General features: G+C 41.8%; 2 protein-coding genes across 3 annotated transcripts; both read left to right on the top strand.

Moving 5' to 3' along the window:
- The first annotated feature begins 601 nt into the window (after window positions 1–601).
- On the top strand, window positions 602–13,788 carry LOC143209723 (uncharacterized). Its single transcript, XM_076425785.1, has 5 exons — window positions 602–1,162; window positions 5,799–5,959; window positions 6,043–6,206; window positions 9,235–9,403; window positions 10,017–13,788. The coding sequence occupies exons 1-5, from the start codon at window positions 1,160–1,162 to the stop codon at window positions 10,204–10,206; spliced, it is 687 nt and encodes a 228-aa protein (XP_076281900.1). The 5' UTR covers window positions 602–1,159; the 3' UTR covers window positions 10,207–13,788.
- A 146-nt stretch (window positions 13,789–13,934) lies between these two features.
- Window positions 13,935–18,747, top strand: LOC143209722 (putative tRNA N6-adenosine threonylcarbamoyltransferase). 2 transcript variants are annotated; one of them, XM_076425782.1, is made up of 5 exons: window positions 13,935–14,159; window positions 14,273–14,714; window positions 14,783–14,961; window positions 15,037–15,326; window positions 15,402–18,747. In XM_076425782.1, the coding sequence occupies exons 1-4, from the start codon at window positions 14,045–14,047 to the stop codon at window positions 15,306–15,308; spliced, it is 1,008 nt and encodes a 335-aa protein (XP_076281897.1). In that variant the 5' UTR covers window positions 13,935–14,044; the 3' UTR covers window positions 15,309–15,326; window positions 15,402–18,747. The 2 variants fall into 2 exon arrangements, with proteins under 2 accessions (XP_076281897.1, XP_076281898.1); XM_076425783.1 differs by lacking the exon at window positions 15,402–18,747 and having other exon boundaries at window positions 15,037–15,382.
- Window positions 18,748–24,275: the final 5,528 nt, after the last annotated feature.

Here is a 24,275-nt window from a genome sequence, read left to right as displayed (position 1 = left end):
TCGGGTAACTTCTGTATTATAAGTATATTCAACGTTGTTTATTGCAATATATAACATATGTCATGAACGTAGTGTTCCTAGTATAGATAGGAAATTCCCACGCAGATCGTCAGTTATCATCTAGGTTCAAATTATAGTCGATCGTTTAGGTGATTATCGTTTTTAAACTGTTAGTTTCCACTGGGTTTTCTTTATGTTCGTAGACAATACCCTATCACCCGCGAAATAATATTTATGTAAAAATTAAATGACGGTAGATAATTTTTTTAATACACCCATCTATCTGACACGCAATTAATTCTCCGTAGTTGTTCGCCCTTACCTAATGTGCAAACTAAAGAAACGAACCAGCACTCGGACGTATGCGATCGATTATATTTAATTGTTAATTTAAAAATATGCATCTTTGTACGATATTATCACCGAAAATGAATATATACAGAGAGTGTAATCTACGTAACATACCTTGTTTTCTTATTCTGTAATTGTACATTGAACTCGCTACGGTCTCCCTAGTTTGACAAATTGTAGAAATCTTATTCTTTACAATTTAATTGAAACTTTTAACAGATTAATAAATGTATGGCGTGTTTCCTATAACTTTGAAGAAAATGATTATCATCGCTCCAAAAAATTCAAGTAAATCCTTCGAATCTTAGTGTTTATCAATAGTTTTTTCTTTTAAATTCGTAAATATTATCTGGCTAGGGAGACTCAATAAATGTTGCTGCTGAGAGATTTGGATCAGAGAAAAGATCTCATAAAATTTCGAAGGAAATAGATGAAGCAGTGAAGAGGGCGTTCTGGGTTACCTTTCGTTTCCTCTCGAAGCTTTTCCTCCAACAAGAGGAAAAAAAATGAACGGTTCGGAGGTAGAACAGGGGCCGATATTCCTTGTCCCATCCCCTCTTTCTACCTGGCTGTGCCAGTGCACAGAGAGGCGGTTACTTACGATTCTACAGTCAACCTCTGGACATCCACCTGTGAAGACGGAGGAGGTGTACGACCCTACGGTATCCGGTGTAGTGACATGTACAGTGTTTAAGAGACCCGTGTGGCCCCGTTTTCGATTCCTGAGCCCATCGATCGATTGATGTAAGCCGCGCAGCCGATCGAGAAAAGGATTTTCCCTGCGCCAGTGTCAGAATCGATCTTCCTCATGGTGAGTGACGGACCCTGACTGTATCCGAAGAACCTGAACAAATTTTAGAGTAATACCTTACCTCTGAACCAGTTCAATAAGAAATTTGCATTTTCTCATACTTTCAATTTTTCGCAACTGAAAAATTGGAAATTATTCTGGAACCTGTAACTTATTGGTTTCTGGAATGTGTCAGAATTTTTAATGAAACGAATATTGCTTATCCTGTAACTACCCTTACAGATGGAGTTAGAATTTGAACGAAGGGCTAGACCCTTCCGAGGTATACTTAATTGAAAAATTGAGAACGTTCTGCAAAAATTACGTGGTCCCAGAAGTTGGGATCGACAGCAGACATGTATTATAATAAAATGAAATAAATTCGAGGGGTGTTGTGTTGACTCTTAGGGGCAGGTTTAGTGTTAATAAGTCCGCCGGGTGAATCGCGTCGAAGGAGAAACGATGTTCTCCGGCGTGGCTGGTAATTAGACAAATGACAGCCGCGCGCGGAGAGTTTAAAACGAAAATTTCCTCCGTGCACCCGCCACCTCTAATTAGAACGGTGAACAGGTTGGTTCGGGAGGAAACGAGAAATTAATTATCATTAAATTTGACCCCTCCGATGAACGAACGCCACGTGCTCCGGCGAAGCCTGCGCGTAAGTCTTTGCTAGCCTGTAGGAGATCTCTGTTCGAAGCATTCCGGACAGGTACGAGGGCAACGGAGCATCTCGAAAATGATTATTACCGTCGAGTTAGAGTACCACGGGCGCCGAGATCCGAGGAACGTTTATTATCCGGGGCAAATGTTCGACGTTTAGGTACGTTGGCTTATTCCCTCCGTGTAATTTCCTTGAAACCTTCGCTATTGTTCTTCTTCCAGCCCTTAGTAAACTATTTGTACACCTATTCGCAGATTTCGATTAATTTTTCTTCAGCTGAAAGAATCTCAAGTGTATTATTATTAGAAGAATACCGAATTCCGCGGCGCGGAATGGCCGGAATTTCGTCCGACAGTTACAATAATGTATTCACGAAACGAAGCGCCGAAATGGTTGTACCGTTATCGAGGACAAGGATGAATAAACACGGCGTACATTCGATAAAGAGCAGCCGAGGCGAGAAGAAGAGGAGAGGACGGTTTTGGACGGTTCATTTTTCCCGTTAGGATCAGTTGCGTGACGCGTTCATGGTCCACAAGGAATCTGCTCTCGACATGGCCGGAAGTACAGTTCTTTCTTGGATTCCTTGTTCTACATATAGTTAAACACCTCTCGGCAGTGTTCACTATGAGATGAGTATCGGTATCGTTGCTTTTTCGCCCTTAGCTCACAGGACCCGTTAGGCGATCCGTGTTATCGCAATCGAGTATAGCCTGTTAATTATTCCCGCGACGCGTTAGCATATTAACAGTACTCGGTCGGGAGAACCGTGGAACAAAAAGCCTCGGACGACGTGAGAAGTTGTGCTGTCGACGAATAATTGTTCCTACGCCGTGCTGATCCTAAATTACCGTGAAACACAAGGGAACACCGGTGGAAGTTCAGCCGGATCTCTCAAGTTCAGGTGATTCTCACGTGTTGCGACTCACCTCTTCTCCTTTGGTTCGCTCTCGCGGGATCGAGCCGTTATATAATCCCTCGAGGACTCCCGGCCATGCGGATATTAAACCCCCCTAGATAGATATTTATCCGAACGGCTTTATTACGAGATCGATATCAGACAGCCAATTACACGCGCGATCTTCTTCGCCCATTGAAGATCCACGTCCCGAGCGATTCGCGTGCGAAAATCTCGTGACGAAAGGAGGCTGAGCGACGACGCGACGCCGCGCCGCGATGAGAACCGTCTTCATTAGAGAGGATCAAAGCTTATTCCAGTTTCCATGATCCACTAACTCAATACGCTACGATCTAATCACTCAATGCCACTGAATACTAACAATTCGCTCATTATCTTACCAGATCGCCGTCTGATCGAGGAACTTTTTATTTTATTAGTAGACTGCAGATGTTTATGCAATTTTCAATTTTTCTTTTATTTAAAATACGACAGACTATTCATCTAACCTAATATGTAGTTAGGGAGTCTGCGAAATTGATGTCGATGCTCGATTCTTACTGAATTTAGTCTTGGATTCTATTAAAGAACATTATAATTACGCGATTTTTTGTATTGATTAATGTTTAGTTACCTCCTGTATCCCGTAATTGATAACTTCGTAAAGTAGACTCCCATATAACGCGATGAAAAAATTGTTTAATATATTACTGGTGTTCTACATCTTCTGTGGTAGTAAGTGTACAGTCGTCTTACGCAATATTTTGTACATGTACTGTACATTTACTGCAACATACAATTCATATATGTATACGGTGTTTTTAAACAAGTTTTTGGTCACTATATACGGGAGTCTAATGTAGAGGAAAACAATGTTTCGAAAAGGTTGGAGGGTTTTGAGGTTTGAGTCGTCGATCGTGGATGTTTGTGGAGAGGTTCGGGAACCAGACTCAACAGGCTGAGAACGTCACGTCGGACGCTTCCTGAAGAAACAGATACGCGACGCCGCGCGCCGGTCACGGCCAACGACCAGCCTTGAGTGCCGCCCATTAATGATTTCCTTCCTTTCCTTTTCCCACGCGCGATTTATCACTTCGCCAGACTCGGAGCTATCGTTTCCGCCGCGCCAACTTCCTCCGTTCTCATCGGCTAGGATCATCGACGAGGATCATAGGTGCGATCCCGGCGAAAGTGAACAAAACACCATCATTTCCAATATAAATTGCATTTACCACTGGGTATTTGGTGAAGGACAAAATTGCAGAGAAACACCAGGTCCAGGAGGATTCAAGAACTTTCCATGTATGAAATACCGATTTCTTCTGGTAAAATACAAAATTCAACAGTTTGTTCATTTACTGATACTCCAACAGAAGTTATTAGGTTGTTGCACACGAAATACCGATTTTTTCTGAATAAAACTTTTTCATCAGAGTAAAATGTAATCAGGATGTGGAAATGGAATTGTTGCATTTACAATTAGGGCTTGCAATCCACCAAAGTGGGATCCCAGCCTAATAAATAATTTCGTAAGCAGGTCGACGATCGAAGCAGCGATTAAATATAAATGCGACGAATGTAAACGGTTTCCTGTGTTCGAGAAATTCGCGCGTGTCGTAAACGGGTAAGGATCTAGTCGTCCGTGCTTCTTCTCTGCGGCGACGTCGGAGATCATCGACTCGTGAGAATCGGCTCTCATCGACTCCTTTTTCCCTTAATCGAGGCTTCAAGTGGTGGTAGATGTTCCGTGTTTCACGGGCTGGTGCCACGGAGGTATTCACCTCGGCGAAGCTTTTTTTTCGCTTTCGAGCCTCTCGAACGATAGCGTCGTCGACGAGAGAGTGACCACCGTCAGATTACCAATAACAATTAGATGGATATAGAATGACAATTAGCTCGTGTATGATTGACATCGATCCCTGTATGGTGTTCGGTGTTTCTAGGTTGCCGGGTCCAGTGTAACTTCCGTTAGGCCGCGGTCACAGTGGCTCCGATATCGGTCGATTCGGCCGACGTCCGGCACATCTGTCTCGTTTCCCGAACGTGCAAAAAAGAGACAGAACGTCGGACATCGGCCGAATCGTCCAACATCGGATCCACTGTGATCGCAGTCTTACACGCGCGTTTGTCGTCGATCGAACGGGAGTGAAAGCACACCGATCGGTTGAGGTCGATGTTCGGTTTCGAACAACTCACGAAACTTGTGCTGAATCACTAATACTACCGAGCGGAGATGTCATAGACTGCGATTTTTACTATGCCATTTCTCAAACACTGTAGTTAACCCCTTGCCGTATTTTAACGAGCCACACTCGTCATGAAGATTTTCAACAAAGTCTAACAAATATGAATGTGACGCCTTTCTTTTTAACGAAAATAATATTTGGTTTTAATGTAATCAATAATTAAGCATTAAAATAAATGTAGCTATAGAGAAATTATGCAAGCGAATCAAATTTTATTTAATTTAAAAAGAAACGCGTAACATTCATATTTGTTAGACTTTGTTTAAAATCTTCATGACTAGTGTGACTCGTTAAAAGTCACCAAATTTAAAAAAAGTAAACTCAGCTGTGAACACGTTGAGTTAAATTTCGTTGAATCCTGACCAGTCACCGAGCCCAGCCGGAGTCGTTTTTCTCTTGCTCTTGACCTCGTGCGAACTCGAGCCTCGAGATCACGCTTACAATTGTCAGTGGCACCTTGTCACGGTGACAACGCGATCTCTACCGTACAGATCCCCGTAATCCAAGTTCGCTGCCAATGGCGTCATTGTTTTATTCATGAGCCGCTTGTTCAGCGGCGTAATTAGTTTCTCATTAATAGGATCCTCGAACCGGGGCCCTCGATACGTGAGATAATCCACGAGATAATAATTGTTCCTTTCCGCGTTAATGTGTGTAGTGTATGCTCGAACAGTCTGCTCCCGTTTCAGATAGCACCCTGTACACGAAAACCCATTGTTATTATAATGAAACCTGCCTGCCACGCGAGAGACGAAACTATTCTGAAAGTTACTGTTTAAGCGGTGGACTCTATCGAGTCTGGCTCGTCAGTGTTTGCGATTCGATTCAGATAATTCTGCTTGTGGTTTTCAGATGTTCAGGTACCTCGGTCTGATCCTCGTAATCACGAGCTGTGGCCAGGTGTACGGGGCGAAGAAGTGCGAGGGGAACGGGCTGGGCCTGAAGTATGTTTGGGGGGACGCGCTCACGGACCCGATGGACTGCATAGGTCCGAATAACTTGCAGTATCCGTCGTAAGTGTTATCCGTTTTTCGGCAATTATTCGTGACGATGTCTCGACGATACCGTTATCGAAACGAACACCACACTGTCGTAGCGCCGTGATATCGAGGAGCGCGAAGAACATGTGGGCGGGAGGACGGACGGCCAGGTACCATCAGCCGAGGACGATCGATCCTGAAACGACCAGACAGTCGCTACTCCACAAGTACAAGGTCGCGCGCGGCGACTACTCCATAGCGATGGAGAGCTCTCGAAATGGTAAGCACTAATCACAACGATAAACTACCCTCGATCATCTTCAAGCATCTTTGGTGAACCAGCAACCTTTTCAAGTTCTGCGATTGCTTCCAGTTTAGAGGATTAGGTGCCATCAAGTTCCAGGAACTTGAGAAATGCATTTTTCAATGTTAGTTCGTCAAAGTCCTAAAATTGGTTCCAGTTTAGATGAACAGATTATTTATTCGTTTTTATTAGATGAATTATATTATTTTACGTATTTTATTAGATGAACGCGTTAAACGTTGAATAACCTCGAAAAATAGTTTGTTTTTTGATGAAATAAAAATTCATCTTCTTTTTTAGTATGTTTAATAGGTTGAAAATAATGTAACGGTATTTTGAAAATTCTTCTAATATGTTTACTCGATCTGATCGGATTCGAAAGCCGGACGTTACAGAAACGTGTACGATTCCTATTTAGTTGACAGCGTACGTACATTAACGGATCGAGTCGAGATGTTGTTCGCGACAGCGGTCGAGCAGGTTGATTGAATCGCGAATAATCATCCTCATCTGTCACCTAGATCCTCGTCGAGTGTATTCGTTATTTATTTACCCTGTCCCCTGCCCCTTCGTCGTAATAGAATCTTGTGGAATAACTGCGAACTAAGTTGCTCAACCGCGGCCGCGCGTTGCTCGCCGACTGTCAGCGCTGTTAGGCAATGGCTAATTTATAATTATTGCGGTCGTCCTCGCGGTGTATTATCGAGGCGAACACGTTCTCGGGCATCTTTACGAGGTTATTGTACCGTACCTGGTAGTACGCAAACATTCTGCACGTTTGACTGCGAATTCTGTTCTCTTCGCGGTACCGTTGCACTCCGAACAGTTGCATTCGATAAATGTACCGTCGCGTTTTGCATCGCTGCGATTTTCTACACCTTCCTGTGGTAAACAGGAAGATACCATTCTCTTATAGTACAGTTTCCCCGGATTTATCTCAGTTTTTCTCTAATCCACGTGTTTCCTGATTGCTGCTCCCCTCGCCATTAGCCGAGCTGTAAATTGGTGTTTAAGTTAGACCCGCGTTGATGTAACCATTTAATAGAGAAAGCCATGGAACTGATTGCTACGTTGCGAAGTCATTAAAACGTACTTCAATTAAACTAAACTTTTTACCTGTGCTATATACAAAGTCATTAATAAACTTTATTATACGCACGACCGTATTTTACTTTTGGTTCTTCATCGTGATTATAGTCTATTACCGGTAGACATTTTCGTTCGTGACGCTGTAACTAATCTACCGCAGCCTAATGATCTTTCACAAATATCTCCGAGCCTATTCAAATTACGAAGCTTCCATGAGAAAGTCAGTTTTGTCGACACAAGTTTTGTATCATGAACGAACATATTTAATAACGTTATTGGGGCGACTCTGAGTGACCACACGAGTGCTAAGGGTTAAGGGAGTAGACTCATTTCTACGATTGCACGGGTGCGGGATGCGGCTTCTCATTTCTCGATAATGCAAGGATGAGGTTTTTCAGTAGTCAAAGGCGCTAGATAAAAGATCAATCTAGGCCGCAATCGTCCTCAAAAGTTCCATTTTTACGTTTACGAGGCGTAACTTGCATTATTCGGCAGCGTAATTTGCATTATTCGGAAGCACAAATGCAAATTACGCCTTGTCAACGTAAAAATAGGACTTTTGAGGGCGATCGCGGCCTAGATTAATGTTATATGTAGCGTTTTTGACTACTGAAAAACCCCATCTTTGCGTTAACGAGAAATGAGAAGGCGCATCCTGGACCTTTGCAACCCTGGAAACGAGAATCTACCCCCTTACCACTTTACCTACCGGAAGTTTATTAATAATTGTGCTGTACCAAAAGAAAGCATAGAAATTTTCTTTTTCATTGCAATCTTAAATGAAACTATTGGATGACGTTATTGAGGATGACTTTTTAGTTCGCAATGAAAATTGCTGTTGCTATTGAAGGTTCCATTAAAATGTGTTTAGCCATGTACCATCGATTTTTCAAAGTTATGCGATAATCACCGGTCGGTAATGTGTTAATATCGAGAGCGATGGTCCGGTAGCGATTCCGAATTCAGTGGAGATCCTCCGACGCGAAAGTCAGTATCTAGTTCGGCTTCGTTTTCGAGCACGGTCGCGCGTGCTCGAAATTGTAGAAAAATCGGAGCAACCGGTTACGCGATGCGTGTGCCTCTCTACAACATCGCAGCCTTGAATTACGCGGCTGTCCTTATGACACGATAACCCGGTTCTCGGCTAGCCGGCCTCCCGTGTCTCTGAATTCGTTCGAAATTGGCGTATCGCGTGGGAGGCCGAGGAATTTTTCTCGAGAAAACTGTTCCCTGTTCCTGCTCTTTTCTCTCCTAGTTTCTCTCCGATAGCTCCGATAGCTCCGCGACTCTCGCTCCCTTGGATAATGGCTGGCCGGTGCAGCAGGACGGTAATAAGGCACCGTGTTATCCGTCCAATACAGTTATCGCTGGTTCTGCTCATAACGGGACCCATCGGCGACCCACTCATCGTTTCGAACACACGAGCCGACGGATTCCGAAGAAAGGGCAACAATCACCCAGACGAACCGCGTTCTCTTCCACGCGTTCACGGTTGCGCCTCTGAAAACCCATCTTTCCAATTTCATCACGTTCAATGGGCATCTAATCTGCTTCTACTTCGCTCTGTATGGAAATTTACATGCAAAAATAAGCAAAAGACTTGCTTACCTCGTTTCTGTTCAGCCTGTAAGACTATAAATTAATATATTAGGGAGTAAATAATGGACATTCAGAGAAATTGTGTAATATTTTTTAGTGGAACTTTAATTGCTTATACAGAGTGGTTCACCTAAATGTAAAAAGAAGAATCTGAGATTCGAGTAATCAAAGTATACCACTGCATTATCAACATGTTCTATCTTTGAACACGTCCAACATTAATGACAGGATCACTTAGACTGTGAAGAATAATCAAACTTCGTAGCAGGACCGTTTACGGTGTCATTAATGGTAGACAATAAACGTTTTCCCGCAGGACGTGCGTTTTCACCGAAAGAATCCTGCGGTTCTCCGGCCAGATTATGCAAAACGAGGTACAACACCACGGCTCCGATGTACGGGGTCAGCTTAACCAGCGGCCAGCCGGTGACGATCGTCCAGAAGTTCCCCGATCTTCTGCAGCAGGTCGTGTTCGAGGTTTGCGAGTAAGTAGCAAATTCACAGCCGCGTAATTACCCGTTAATCCTTCTGGCGATCATCGTATCCGCACAGTGAAATCCGCGAACGATCGTTATCCACTGTTACTTTCTTGGCACGTCGAATCGTGATCCGTGGATCGAATCGTTCCGCGACCAATTGAAATTCATCGGAGTCTCTATCGGCGATTCTATGGTCGTCGGTATGGTCGATTCGGATGTGGCACAGTGGGCCGAACAGGTTTAGACCGCCTTCGTGACCGAGAGCGGGCCTACTTCTGCCTCGTTTTTCGGTCCGTTTGCTTGAATAAACAATCATCCGGTAAATCAACTCAAATTTTTCAAATCGATCAATTTTTTCTTATTATTTTACCGTGCTGAGAGCCGAGGAAATAAAAGAATATCGCTCGTCCGACACCAAAATGCCGCTATTCCACAAATAATCAAGATTTTGAATTTCACTTCAAAACTTCAAAATGTTTTTCAAAACATCCTCCATAACTCCTGCAATTTTCATTATTTTCGTTTGAAAAAAACGCACATGTACGTCCTAAAAGCGAGAGGTTCAATAGTTTTTCATGAAGATCGAGTTGATTGACGGTGGTTGATCGTTGTATTGCAGGTCGAAGGAGTGCGACGTGGTGCACGGGGAATGTACGCAGACCTACGTGCCCTACCTGTTCCTGGTGATACCCCTGGGACCGGTGACCCTGACTGGTCAAGATTACGTTCTGGTCGAGAGCGGTTGCGTCTGCAAGCCGAGGAATTCGGCGAGCGCCTCATCGGAGCCACCGATCGTCCCAAGCTTTTAAACGTTCGTCGAACTCTCGAAGGTGGCCGGCGTCGAGAGGTTTAAAGAAGATCCTCGGGAGCGGGAGGATCTCTCGATCGCCGTAGCGGCAACGAGTCGGAACGAACGAACGAACACGGCTATACGAATCGGTGGCAGGTGACCCCCAGGCTCCGACAACCTCGTCGAGGGACCTAGTAACCTCTTTGGAGCCAGCTCGACCGCCAACAGAGACCAGTATTCAACTTGCTAGCTAGAGAATGATTTCTCGGGAGAGATCGAGAAAATCGAAGATTCCCTCCTCTCGTTCCCCCTCGTTGCTTTCCTTCGAACGGAGGCAGGGGCCACTTTTACCTTGGATCGAAACCGCCTCCCTTTTTCGGTCCAGGGTAACACGATTGTCCAGAGATCATACTCCCAGCGAGTGGCCACACGGGAATATTCCTCCTCCGGAGGACGACGATTCTTTGAACGCGTCTTTGATTTGATCGTTTAAAAATTCGCCGATTTCGAAAGAGGAATAAAGCCTGGTTCAGCCTGTTCAAGCCAGGGGGTCTGGTAACGAAAACAGTCCGAGGAAGCTATTTCATGGTGAAAACACGAATCGGAGCAGCGCGCGACGCCGGTCGTTTCGCGGAATCCGGTCTCGGAATTCGATCGAGTTCACTAGACCTGGCTCACGCGTGAGCCGGTTTCGAGCAGGTGGTACAGACCGCTTCGTAACAACGTTCCACGGGTAGCATCGACTGGGTTATTCTTTCCACGAGAGAGTCATAAAGTTATATCATTCCCCTCGACTGGACCGTAACGAGCCGGAAACCCTCTTAATGCGTTCGCCGATTCTCGGACCGTTCAACAAACCGCGATCTCTATCTCGGTTATCGTATTTTATTCGGCCGTTTCTTCGACATCGTTCCACTCTGCATACTCTGTCGAACGCCATTCGAATTTCTTCTTCTTCGTGAATGCTGCGAGTCTCCCGAATGTCTGATTGCTGTCACGGAAATTGGAAAACATGTTCGAGACTCTTGAGAAACGACGATTTTCGATGTTGTACACTAGACTGTAGATTTTATGCATTTATGACGAAATATGTGATTCTACCCTTCGAGGATGACATTGGTACACCGTGTTGACGAGGATTTCAAAGTTTATCGCATGTGATCCTATTTTATTAGACACGATATGTGCCCATCATTATGAAAATGGTCTAAGTGATATATTTATTGTTTCCTAAAGGTACGTGTCCATCTGAGTGAGCGTAAAACTATCGCGAGTTACTCTCGAGAATAAAAATTCGTCAGTGTACACGATATTGAGAGTGATAGCAGAGGGCTGCACGAAAAACTCTCGCAAAGCAAACAGTTGAAAATTGCAAATGGACACGTTCCATTTTTTCCCTCGGCAAGTAACTTTTAGTTATACGAACGCCATTCGTATAGTTGAGAGTCTTCTAGTTAGTTTTCCTTGCCGTTATAATGCATATATCTAAACATACACATATATCGAACAATGATCGGGAAAGTATGGTTCGACGCAGAAGCCAGAATCCTCAATTTAAAAATGTTTATATATTGACACCGATTTTAATTTAACCAAATTATTATTATTCTATATTGTAAAATATATAGAAATTATACTGCAGGAGTGGTATTGTTTATACAATATTAGTTAGATCCAATCGCAAGCACTATCCATGGTTTAGTCCGGCATTTTCTCTTTTTGGAATATTTCTTTTTCTTATTAAGTACATTGAAACAATTGAAGCTAACTTTGGCGCATCCATTCTGCTCGCGGGTATTTTTTTAACTACCAAACACATGCCTGAGAGGATTTTCTGAGAGTTGACTCTCGCGTCAATCTCCGAGAGCAAAACATTTCTGAAGTATTCTCAAATGGACATGGAAATTCAGAGTATTCTTGAGAGCAACTATCGACAGGAACTTTCAGATGGACACGCACCCTAATACCGTTTTAAAAATTTCAGTGAGTCTAAATCACGAACATCGTACGTTATCCGTCATACGGAAAAGAATTTCTCAATAAGATTTTGAATCCAAAGCTCCCCGGTTAAAAAGTTGGAGATTGAAAAAGCGAATCGATCGATTGAAATTCGAGGGGACGAGTGTATAAAGCCGGAGAGGATCGTTCTCGTTTGTTGGCCGATCGAGTGACACGACTGGCCCGCTTATGGTTCTCGGAACCGGACTCCGGGCAGGACTCGATGTCGGAATCGTAGCGACGCGACGACGCGACGCGACGAACAGGATGGACGTGCAGTCGTAGTACGAATGGACCGTACCATGAATTCCGATGAGTATAATGTACCGTTAGTCGGTTTGCGGGACCCTTCACCTCGATTTACTTCGCTCGGTGATTTCATAGACGAGATCCTTGTGGGCCAAAAGCGACGCGGCGTCGAACTACGTAGTTTTCCCGCTCATTCATACTGTCCCGCGCCACTTATCGCGAACGATCGTTCACTGGCTTCTTCCTTTTCGAATCGGGGATCTATGATTTACGAGGCAATCCTAACCGTACCGGTAGGTTTAGCAACGAAATAACTAAAAGTAATAAATAGACTGCGGATCTTTATGCAAAATAAAAATGTTGTGCATTAATTTTAAGAAGGGGCCACGTAAAAAATTCTTTCATAAATTTTAATACGTTGAAAATAGTAAATTCATGTTTCTAAATTCTTTTAATCTTTATTTTAAATTGTACCTACCCGTTTTGCCATAATTGCAGAAAATCTGCAGTCTAGTAATAAAGTTGCATCATTGCGCTGCACGAAAGAGACGTTGGTGGGGGAACCTTTATTACCTGCGTAGTAGAGGGGGCTGAAAAAGTAACACTATCCGTAGAGATGATAGTTACACTACGCGAGGGAAGACTGTATCTGTTCGAGGTGAGGGAAATGAGTATGATTATATCGGCGGTGAACACGATTGACGGAATACCGGTTGACAGTATGCGGATCGGTTATGGTCAGAGGAGATGGAAATTCGCGCGTGAACGTTCTTGTGCCAGTGCCGTTACGAGAAAGTGATAAAAAGAGAAACGGCCGAGCATCGAGTGACTTTTCTCTACGTGCGAGGTGGACGACACATTGTTGAAAAATTATTCTTCCATACCGCATGTCATCTTTTGTATCTATAGTTGTAATATGCAAAAAAGCATATGTATTTATAATTTATTATTAGATTACGATGTATTGCGAGAATGTCTGACTGTTTTTTCTACTTCATTCCCTTTTCAACCATCCTGGCGAAGAGCCGTGCAAGTTATGGCAAAGCGGGAGCTTTACTGCACTTTGACACGCTATCGCCTCGAATGCAGCGAATACAAACAGGTTCATTAGCTTCTATTTTCAGCTCCTAACGGTATCGGAAGGGATTATGTGCAAATGATGCCTGCGAATACACGGTTCGTACGCGGACTTGCAATTCTGATTGTTTCGGCTTACTTTTCAATTATTAATTATCGTAAATTCTAAGAAGAACATTCATTAGCAACTGTTACAAAATTATTTATTAGTCATGAATAATGAACACTGAAAACGTATGTAAAGTCCAGCTAACGTTCTAATATTTATTTCGGACAACGAGAACGATTCAGGACTGATGATAAATAATAAAGCATTTTAAAAAAGATGTATAAAAAAATTCAAATTCAATTAGTGGTGCCATCCGTATCGAAGAATCCAAGCTTCCAGACAGTTTCAATGTATTTCACTTTTAAGAGATGGCGCAGCCACTAACTTCCTGTGAAAATGTCCCACTCAGTCCCACTTCAACCATTTTCAAAAGGAACACTTTTAAATATTTGATCCGATTTCAAATTGAGTAACTAAAACAGAAATGGTGATTGCAATTGGATTCGAGGGTAGCGCGAATAAATTGGGCATTGGAATTATTCAGGACGAGAACGTATTGTCAAATGTACGACACACTTATATTACACCGCCCGGTGAAGGTACAAACATAACCTTTCACATCTACTTTCAGAAAATAATACATTCTACTTGTATTAGTTTTTAATTATTTAAGAAATTATTCATAAAACTTTTTAAAGATTCTTTTGAAAAGGATTTCTGCCTCGCGAGACCGCACAACATCACAGACAGCATATTCTTGATGTTCTACAAAAAGCGTTGGACGATGCAAAGATAACATTGAAGGATATAGATGTAGTATGTTACACCAAAGGTCCTGGAATGGGAGCACCGTTGACTGTGGCTGCTCTAGTAGCAAGAACAGTTGCACAATTGTATAATAAACCAATAGTGGCTGTAAATCATTGTATCGGTCACATAGAAATGGGTCGATTAATCACAGGCAGTACAAATCCAGCTGTTCTTTATGTTTCTGGAGGAAACACACAAATCATTGCGTACTCTCGACAGAGATATCGTATTTTTGGGGAAACAATAGATATCGCTGTTGGGAATTGTTTAGATCGCTTTGCAAGGCTATTGAAACTTTCAAATGACCCTAGCCCTGGTTATAACATAGAACAATTAGCGAAGAAGTAAGTTACTTCATTCTATTTACAACTACGGTAATGATCATTCTCCTTATAATTTTATGTTCACGAAGAGGTAAAAAGCTGGCGCCGTTGCCATATGTGGTTAAAGGCATGGATGTATCTTTTTCTGGTATATTGAGTCATATAGAGGAACATCTCCACTCTTGGTTGGCTTCTAAAGAATATACTCCAGAGGATTTGTGTTTCTCTCTACAAGAAACATTGTTTGCTATGCTTATCGAAATTACAGGTATTCTTGCATATAATAACAATCTACTCCATAATCTAACAAAAATCTATATATCTAATTTAATAATACTTTTAGAACGAGCAATGGCTCATGTAAAGTCATCCGAAGTATTAATTGTTGGAGGTGTTGGATGTAATGAAAGATTGCAGGAAATGATGGAAATTATGTGTAAAGAACGAAATGCAGTACTTCATGCTACAGACGAACGATTCTGTATAGACAATGGTGTAATGATTGCAGTAGCAGGACTACATCAGTATAAAAGCAGCGGACATACTTCATGGATGCAGACAACTTGCATCCAGAGGTACCGCACCGACGATGTACATGTTTTATGGCGGGAATAAGATAATTTTAAACCAAATGTAAAAGATATCTTATATTTGATTTTTCTCACATCAATAAAAGATTATCTTCATTACTACATATCGTATCTGTAGGGTCCAATAATTGCGTCACCGACGAGGTACTGTTAAAGACTGCCAGCCTTATGGGATGGGAGCAGATGGGAGTTCGTGTCTCCGAATATTTCGGTGTTCTCTTACGCCCTCTAGGATATATTCTGGCTCCGTCCAGAGAAACAGAAGGCCACCGACGCACCGACGAGAGTCGGTGACCGACGCACCGACGAGATACTATTAAAGACTGCCAGCACCGACGAGATACTATTAAAGACTGCCAGCCCCTGTGTTATTAAGTGGGACAGTAACCGGGCGCGACGGGCGCGGGGATAACGTGGAACTTACAGTGAACTGAAATACCACATCGCTAAAAGTTCTACCACCGACGAGATACGCGTCAAGTATTAGAAGAAGAATGATATAGTATAGAATGCTCACATTACCCATTCTGTAATTGCCTTATAATACTATCACCGACGAAATACTATCTCGTCTCTTTACCTAAATAGAACCAGACGATATATGACATTGTTCACGCTCGGGGCAAATCAGCTTGGATAATACATATATTCTGATCTGAATGAAGGTGAAATTACAAAATGTATGGAAGACAATAGGTATAGGGATAGAATTTATTGAAAAATCGACATATTCATTAAATGTGCAGCTATTAGCTCGATATTATCCTTTATTCATAAGACACTAAAAGTTCTTACGAATAGAGGATAATACCGATTGCCCAGGTCTCACCACGAGGAGGTTGCTGCACGAGAGACCCGAAAGGGAGTCAGAACGAATGCAATATTCCTTCTGCCTCCCTTTCTTACAACGATGGAATTATACTAAATTACGCACGCAAGTCGAGCAATTATCGCGGAGCAAAAGGTGTGAATCGGAGAAGAAGTCTCCGATCCACGGGGGATCGAAGGCGAATCAGGCAGAAGGCTCTGATTCTTTCAAAGTAAAAAATAAGAGCGAACCAGAGCAGAAGGCTCTGGTTCGAAAGTGACGCGGCGCGTACAATGCTTGCAGTGCAGCTCCGGTCAGAGCCGATACCTGACGTGTCCTCACCAAGTGGAATGGACAGTGAAAAGTGTTCAAACGTAACACCATCTCTCTGCCAACTACCTGCCAACAGGCAACGCAATGCATTGAGATGACGTGGGTAGGATGACGAACAGAGAATTTCTCTGCCAACTACCTGCCACCAGGCAACGCAAAGCATTGAGGTAACGTGGGTAGGATTACGAACAGAGAGAATGGCAATACGAGTGAACAGGTCTCAATGAACCACCCCTCTCAATGTATCGACGCCGAATACCGGCTCCAACCGGACTGGTACATACAAGCAAGGTCCGACACAGCAGAAGGCTGTGTCGGAATCAAGCAAACGAGCAAAGTGAATTTAAGGCAATAATTACTCGACATATTTAAAACGACGATATACAATCTTAATAACTAACGCACGCAAGTCGATGGAATTATACTAAATTACGCACGCAAGTCGATGGAATTATACTAAATTACGCACGCAAGTCGAGCAATTATCGCGGAGCAAAAGGTGTGAATCGGAGAAGAAGTCTCCGATCCACGGGGGATCAAAGGCGAATCAGGCAGAAGGCTCTGATTCTTTCAAAGTAAAAAATAAGAGCGAACCAGAGCAGAAGGCTCTGGTTCGAAGGCGACGCGGCGCGTACAATGCTTGCAGTGCAGCTCCGGTCAGAGCCGATACCTGACGTGTCCTCACCAAGAGGAATGGACAGTGAGATGTGTTCAAACGTAACACCATCTCTCTGCCAACTACCTGCCACCAGGCAACGCAATGCATTGAGATGACGTGGGTAGGATGACGAACAGAGAATTTCTCTGCCAACTACCTGCCACCAGGCAACGCAATGCATTGAGATGACGTGGGTAGGATTACGAACAGAGAGAATGGCAATACGAGTGAACAGGTCTCAATGAACCACCCCTCTCAATGTATCGACGCCGAATACCAGCTCCAACCGGTCTGGTACATACAAGCAAGGTCCGACACAGCAGAAGGCTGTGTCGGAATCAAGAAAACGAGTAACGTGAATTTAAGACAATAATTACTCGACTTACTCGGGTGCGGCCTATCGGCGATTCGGGTACCCCGGGGACGCGACTCCCCGTACTCCCTCACGGATGCGGCCGTGAGTGAGCCCCTGGGGGACCTCCCTCGGCGAATAAAACTACAACTTCGTGGTACGTCCTCTTCTTGGTGTGTCCTCTTCTTGGTGTGTCCTCTTCTTGGTATGTCTTCTTCTTGGTATGACTTCTTCTTGGTGTATTCTAGCTGAAACAGACTAATAATATAGTTAGACATAACAATACATAACCCTGCACACGAGTGCAAACCTAATACCCGCTCACGAGAGCCAAACTAACCCCGCACACGGGTGCGGCCTATCGGCGATTCGGGTACCCCGGGGACGCGACACCCCGTACTCACTCACGGCACCATCCGTGAGTGAGCCCCTGGGGGACCTCCGATCGGAGGAATACCAATTTCAGACAAGATATGAAAATGTTTCGAAGCGGGACTTGTGAAAGTTCCGATGCAAACAATTGGAAATTCAATTCAACGGTCAGAAGACCAATCATAATTCTGCACATGAGTGCGAATACAACCAGAGAACCAGCTCATGAGAGCAATTGTAACCCCGCACAGAAGTGCGAATACAACCAGCGGAACAGCTCGTGAGAATAACTATAACCCCGCACACGAGTGCGGCCTATAGGCGATTCGGGTACCCCGGGGACGCGACACCCCGTACTCACTCACGGCACCATCCGTGAGTGAGCCCCTGGGGGACCTCCGATCGGAGGAATACCAATTTCAGACAAGATATGAAAATGTTTCGAAGCGGGACTTGTGAAAGTCCCGATGCAAACAATTGGAAATTCAATTCAACGGTCAGAAGACCAATCATAATTCTGCACATGAGTGCGAATACAACCAGAGAACCAGCTCATGAGAGCAATTGTAATCCTGCATACGAGTGGGACGCTCAAAATGTAATTTTTATAAAGAATAAAATTGATAAATTTGAAGAAGACTCAATAGTCATCATTGAAAGTCTCGATAAAAATTTCAGAAGTATGAAGGACGAGTTTAGAAAGACAAAAGAAGTTTTGAAAAATATTAGTAAACAAACTTACCGTTGTTCCTTGATTTGACAGTTGATGGTAGGCCAGGGTAACTGTAGATGACCTCTAGTCCACCTCTGGTCCCTCCGGTTCTCCTGGCGCTCCTGGTCACGCAGCACGTCCGCTCACCCCGCTTCCCCCGCCCCGACTGACTGACCACCGGTGAGCTCTCGCCGATCTGCCGAGCTCGAGCGGTGCCCCCCACTCCGCCGAATATCGATCGATGTCGATCGCCGTGACAATTATTGAAAAATTTATTATTTCCAGCTGGTTAATGTTTATAACAATTCTATTTGACAGCGATGTCCACAAGCAATCCCATGGCTATCTGACCACCTAATTTTTTAGTCAAAGTGGCTAATAGTTTTCGTGATACGTAATAACTTTTAAACCATAACATTCGCACGCATTAATTTATTCGATACAATTCACAGATAAATTTATTATATCTGGCTGTTTAATGTTTATAACAATTCCTTTTTCTAACGATGTTAACGAGCACTCCCTTGACCACCTTGCCATCTAAATTTTTCGTAAAAATAGACAATAAAACTCGAAATATAGAATAACTTTTAAACCATGAACATTCGCACGCATTAATTTATTCGATACAATTCACAGATAAATTTATTATATCTGGCTGTTTAATGTTTATAACAATTCCTTTTTCTAACGATGTTAACGAGCACTCCCTTGACCACCTTGCCATCTAAATTTTTCGTAAAATAGACAATAAAACTCGAAATATAGAATAACTTTTAAACCATGAACATTCGCACGCATTAATTTATTCAAAATTGATTTTTATTATAGAGAAGATAATGCCATCAGACATTTATTAATTCTAGCTACATAATTAATGTTTATAATAATTCCTTTTGCCAACGACGTGGACAAGTACTCTTATCTTAAGAGAATAACTATAACCCCGCACACGATTGCGAAAACAACCAACGAAGCAGCTCACAAGAGCAATTATAATCCTGCATACGAGTGGGACGCTCAAAATGTAATTTTTATAAAGAATAAAATTGATAAATTTGAAGAAGACTCAATAGTCATCATTGAAAGTCTCGATAAAAATTTCAGAAGTATGAAGGACGAGTTTAGAAAGACAAAAGAAGTTTTGAAAAATATTAGTAAACAAACTTACCGTTGTTCCTTGATTTGACAGTTGATGGTAGGCCAGGGTAACTGTAGATGACCTCTAGTCCACCTCTGGTCCCTTCGGTTCCCCTGGCGCTCCTGGTCACGCAGCACGTCCGCTCACCCCGCTTCCCCCGCCCCGACTGACTGACCCCCGGTGAGCTCTCGCCGATCTGCCGAGCTCGAGCGGCGCCCCCCACTCCGCCGAATATCGATCGATGTCGATCGCCGTGACAATTATTGAAAAATTTATTATTTCCAGCTGGTTAATGTTTATAACAATTCTATTTGACAGCGATGTCCACAAGCAATCCCTTGGCTATCTGACCACCTAATTTTTTAGTCAAAGTGGCTAATAGTTTTCGTGATACGTAATAACTTTTAAACCATAACATTCGCACGCATTAATTTATTCGATACAATTCACAGATAAATTTATTATATCTGGCTGTTTAATGTTTATAACAATTCCTTTTTCTAACGATGTTAACGAGCACTCCCTTGACCACCTTGCCTTCTAAATTTTTCGTAAAAATAGACAATAAAACTCGAAATATAGAATAACTTTTAAACCATGAACATTCGCACGCATTAATTTATTCGATACAATTCACAGATAAATTTATTATATCTGGCTGTTTAATGTTTATAACAATTCCTTTTTCTAACGATGTTAACGAGCACTCCCTTGACCACCTTGCCATTTAAATTTTTCGTAAAATAGACAATAAAACTCGAAATATAGAATAACTTTTAAACCATGAACATTCGCACGCATTAATTTATTCAAAATTGATTTTTATTATAGAGAAGATAATGCCATCAGACATTTATTAATTCTAGCTACATAATTAATGTTTATAATAATTCCTTTTGCCAACGACGTGGACAAGTACTCTTATCTTAAGAGAATAACTATAACCCCGCACACGATTGCGAAAACAACCAACGAAGCAGCTCACAAGAGCAATTATAATCCTGCATACGAGTGGGACGCTCAAAATGTAATTTTTATAAAGAATAAAATTGATAAATTTGAAGAAGACTCAATAGTCATCATTGAAAGTCTCGATAAAAATTTCAGAAGTATGAAGGACGAGTTTAGAAAGACAAAAGAAGTTTTGAAAAATATTAGTAAACAAACTTACCGTTGTTCCTTGATTTGACAGTTGATGGTAGGCCAGGGTAACTGTAGATGACCTCTAGTCCACCTCTGGTCCCTTCGGTTCCCCTGGCGCTCCTGGTCACGCAGCACGTCCGCTCACCCCGCTTCCCCCGCCCCGACTGACTGACCCCCGGTGAGCTCTCGCCGATCTGCCGAGCTCGAGCGGCGCCCCCCACTCCGCCGAATATCGATCGATGTCGATCGCCGTGACAATTATTGAAAAATTTATTATTTCCAGCTGGTTAATGTTTATAACAATTCTATTTGACAGCGATGTCCACAAGCAATCCCTTGGCTATCTGACCACCTAATTTTTTAGTCAAAGTGGCTAATAGTTTTCGTGATACGTAATAACTTTTAAACCATAACATTCGCACGCATTAATTTATTCGATACAATTCACAGATAAATTTATTATATCTGGCTGTTTAATGTTTATAACAATTCCTTTTTCTAACGATGTTAACGAGCACTCCCTTGACCACCTTGCCTTCTAAATTTTTCGTAAAAATAGACAATAAAACTCGAAATATAGAATAACTTTTAAACCATGAACATTCGCACGCATTAATTTATTCGATACAATTCACAGATAAATTTATTATATCTGGCTGTTTAATGTTTATAACAATTCCTTTTTCTAACGATGTTAACGAGCACTCCCTTGACCACCTTGCCATCTCAATTTTTCGTAAAATAGACAATAAAACTCGAAATATAGAATAACTTTTAAACCATGAACATTCGCACGCATTAATTTATTCAAAATTGATTTTTATTATATAGAAGATAATGCCATGAGACATTTATTAATTCTAGCTACATAATTAATGTTTATAATAATTCCTTTTGCCAACGACGTGGACAAGTACTCTTATCTTAAGAGATTAACTATAACCCCGCACACGATTGCGAAAACAACCAACGAAGCAGCTCACAAGAGCAATTATAATCCTGCATACGAGTGGGACGCTCAAAATGTAATTTTTATAAAGAATAAAATTGATAAATTTGAAGTAGACTCAATAGTCATCATTGAAAGTCTCGATAAAAATTTCAAAAGTATGAAGGACGAGTTTAAAAAGACAAAAGAAGTTTTGAAAAATATTAGTAAACAAACTTACCGTTGTTCCTTGATTTGACAGTTGATGGTAGGCTAGGGTAACTGTAGATGACCTCTAGTCCACCTCTGGTCCCTTCGGTTCCCCTGGCGCTCCTGGTCACGCAGCACGTCCGCTCACCCCGCTTCCCCCGCCCCGACTGACTGACCCCCGGTGAGCTCTCGCCGATCTGCCGAGCTCGAGCGGCGCCCCCCACTCCGCCGAATATCGATCGATGTCGATCGCCGTGACAATTATTGAAAAATTTATTATTTCCAGCTGGTTAATGTTTATAACAATTCTATTTGACAGCGATGTCCACAAGCAATCCCTTGGCTATCTGACCACCTAATTTTTTAGTCAAAGTGGCTAATAGTTTTCGTGATACGTAATAACTTTTAAACCATAACATTCGCACGCATTAATTTATTCGATACAATTCACAGATAAATTTATTATATCTGGCTGTTTAATGTTTATAACAATTCCTTTTTCTAATGATGTTAACGAGCACTCCTTTGACCACCTTGCCATCTAATTTTTTCGTAAAAATAGACAATAAAACGCGAAATATAGAATAACTTTTAAACCATGAACATTCGCACGCATTAATTTATTCGATACAATTCACAGATAAATTTATTATATCTGGCTGTTTAATGTTTATAACAATTCCTTTTTCTAACGATGTTAACGAGCACTCCCTTGACCACCTTGCCATCTCAATTTTTCGTAAAATAGACAATAAAACTCGAAATATAGAATAACTTTTAAACCATGAACATTCGCACGCATTAATTTATTCAAAATTGATTTTTATTATATAGAAGATAATGCCATGAGACATTTATTAATTCTAGCTACATAATTAATGTTTATAATAATTCCTTTTGCCAACGACGTGGACAAGTACTCTTATCTTAAGAGATTAACTATAACCCCGCACACGATTGCGAAAACAACCAACGAAGCAGCTCACAAGAGCAATTATAATCCTGCATACGAGTGGGACGCTCAAAATGTAATTTTTATAAAGAATAAAATTGATAAATTTGAAGTAGACTCAATAGTCATCATTGAAAGTCTCGATAAAAATTTCAAAAGTATGAAGGACGAGTTTAAAAAGACAAAAGAAGTTTTGAAAAATATTAGTAAACAAACTTACCGTTGTTCCTTGATTTGACAGTTGATGGTAGGCTAGGGTAACTGTAGATGACCTCTAGTCCACCTCTGGTCCCTTCGGTTCCCCTGGCGCTCCTGGTCACGCAGCACGTCCGCTCACCCCGCTTCCCCCGCCCCGACTGACTGACCCCCGGTGAGCTCTCGCCGATCTGCCGAGCTCGAGCGGCGCCCCCCACTCCGCCGAATATCGATCGATGTCGATCGCCGTGACAATTATTGAAAAATTTATTATTTCCAGCTGGTTAATGTTTATAACAATTCTATTTGACAGCGATGTCCACAAGCAATCCCTTGGCTATCTGACCACCTAATTTTTTAGTCAAAGTGGCTAATAGTTTTCGTGATACGTAATAACTTTTAAACCATAACATTCGCACGCATTAATTTATTCGATACAATTCACAGATAAATTTATTATATCTGGCTGTTTAATGTTTATAACAATTCCTTTTTCTAATGATGTTAACGAGCACTCCTTTGACCACCTTGCCATCTAATTTTTTCGTAAAAATAGACAATAAAACGCGAAATATAGAATAACTTTTAAACCATGAACATTCGCACGCATTAATTTATTCGATACAATTCACAGATAAATTTATTATATCTGGCTGTTTAATGTTTATAACAATTCCTTTTTCTAACGATGTTAACGAGCACTCCCTTGACCACCTTGCCATCTCAATTTTTCGTAAAATAGACAATAAAACTCGAAATATAGAATAACTTTTAAACCATGAACATTCGCACGCATTAATTTATTCAAAATTGATTTTTATTATATAGAAGATAATGCCATGAGACATTTATTAATTCTAGCTACATAATTAATGTTTATAATAATTCCTTTTGCCAACGACGTGGACAAGTACTCTTATCTTAAGAGATTAACTATAACCCCGCACACGATTGCGAAAACAACCAACGAAGCAGCTCACAAGAGCAATTATAATCCTGCATACGAGTGGGACGCTCAAAATGTAATTTTTATAAAGAATAAAATTGATAAATTTGAAGAAGACTCAATAGTCATCATTGAAAGTCTCGATAAAAATTTCAAAAGTATGAAGGACGAGTTTAAAAAGACAAAAGAAGTTTTGAAAAATATTAGTAAACAAACTTACCGTTGTTCCTTGATTTGACAGT

This window comes from Lasioglossum baleicum, chromosome 6 (assembly GCF_051020765.1).
Source record: "Lasioglossum baleicum chromosome 6, iyLasBale1, whole genome shotgun sequence".
NCBI classification, from domain to species: domain Eukaryota; kingdom Metazoa; phylum Arthropoda; class Insecta; order Hymenoptera; family Halictidae; genus Lasioglossum; species Lasioglossum baleicum.
This window is presented reverse-complemented; position numbering and strand designations above follow the sequence as displayed.

Coding starts and splice junctions, on each gene's coding strand:
- LOC143209723 (XM_076425785.1), top strand. Junction 5,960..6,042: donor AATAACTTGCAGTATCCGTC/GTAAGTGTTATC, acceptor ACACTGTCGTAG/CGCCGTGATATCGAGGAGCG. Junction 6,207..9,234: donor GATGGAGAGCTCTCGAAATG/GTAAGCACTAAT, acceptor GTTTTCCCGCAG/GACGTGCGTTTTCACCGAAA.
- LOC143209722 (XM_076425782.1), top strand. CDS start 14,045: ATGGTGATTGCAATTGGATTCGAGGGTAGCGCGAATAAATTGGGCATT. Junction 14,160..14,272: donor TATTACACCGCCCGGTGAAG/GTACAAACATAA, acceptor TCTTTTGAAAAG/GATTTCTGCCTCGCGAGACC. Junction 14,715..14,782: donor ATAGAACAATTAGCGAAGAA/GTAAGTTACTTC, acceptor ATGTTCACGAAG/AGGTAAAAAGCTGGCGCCGT.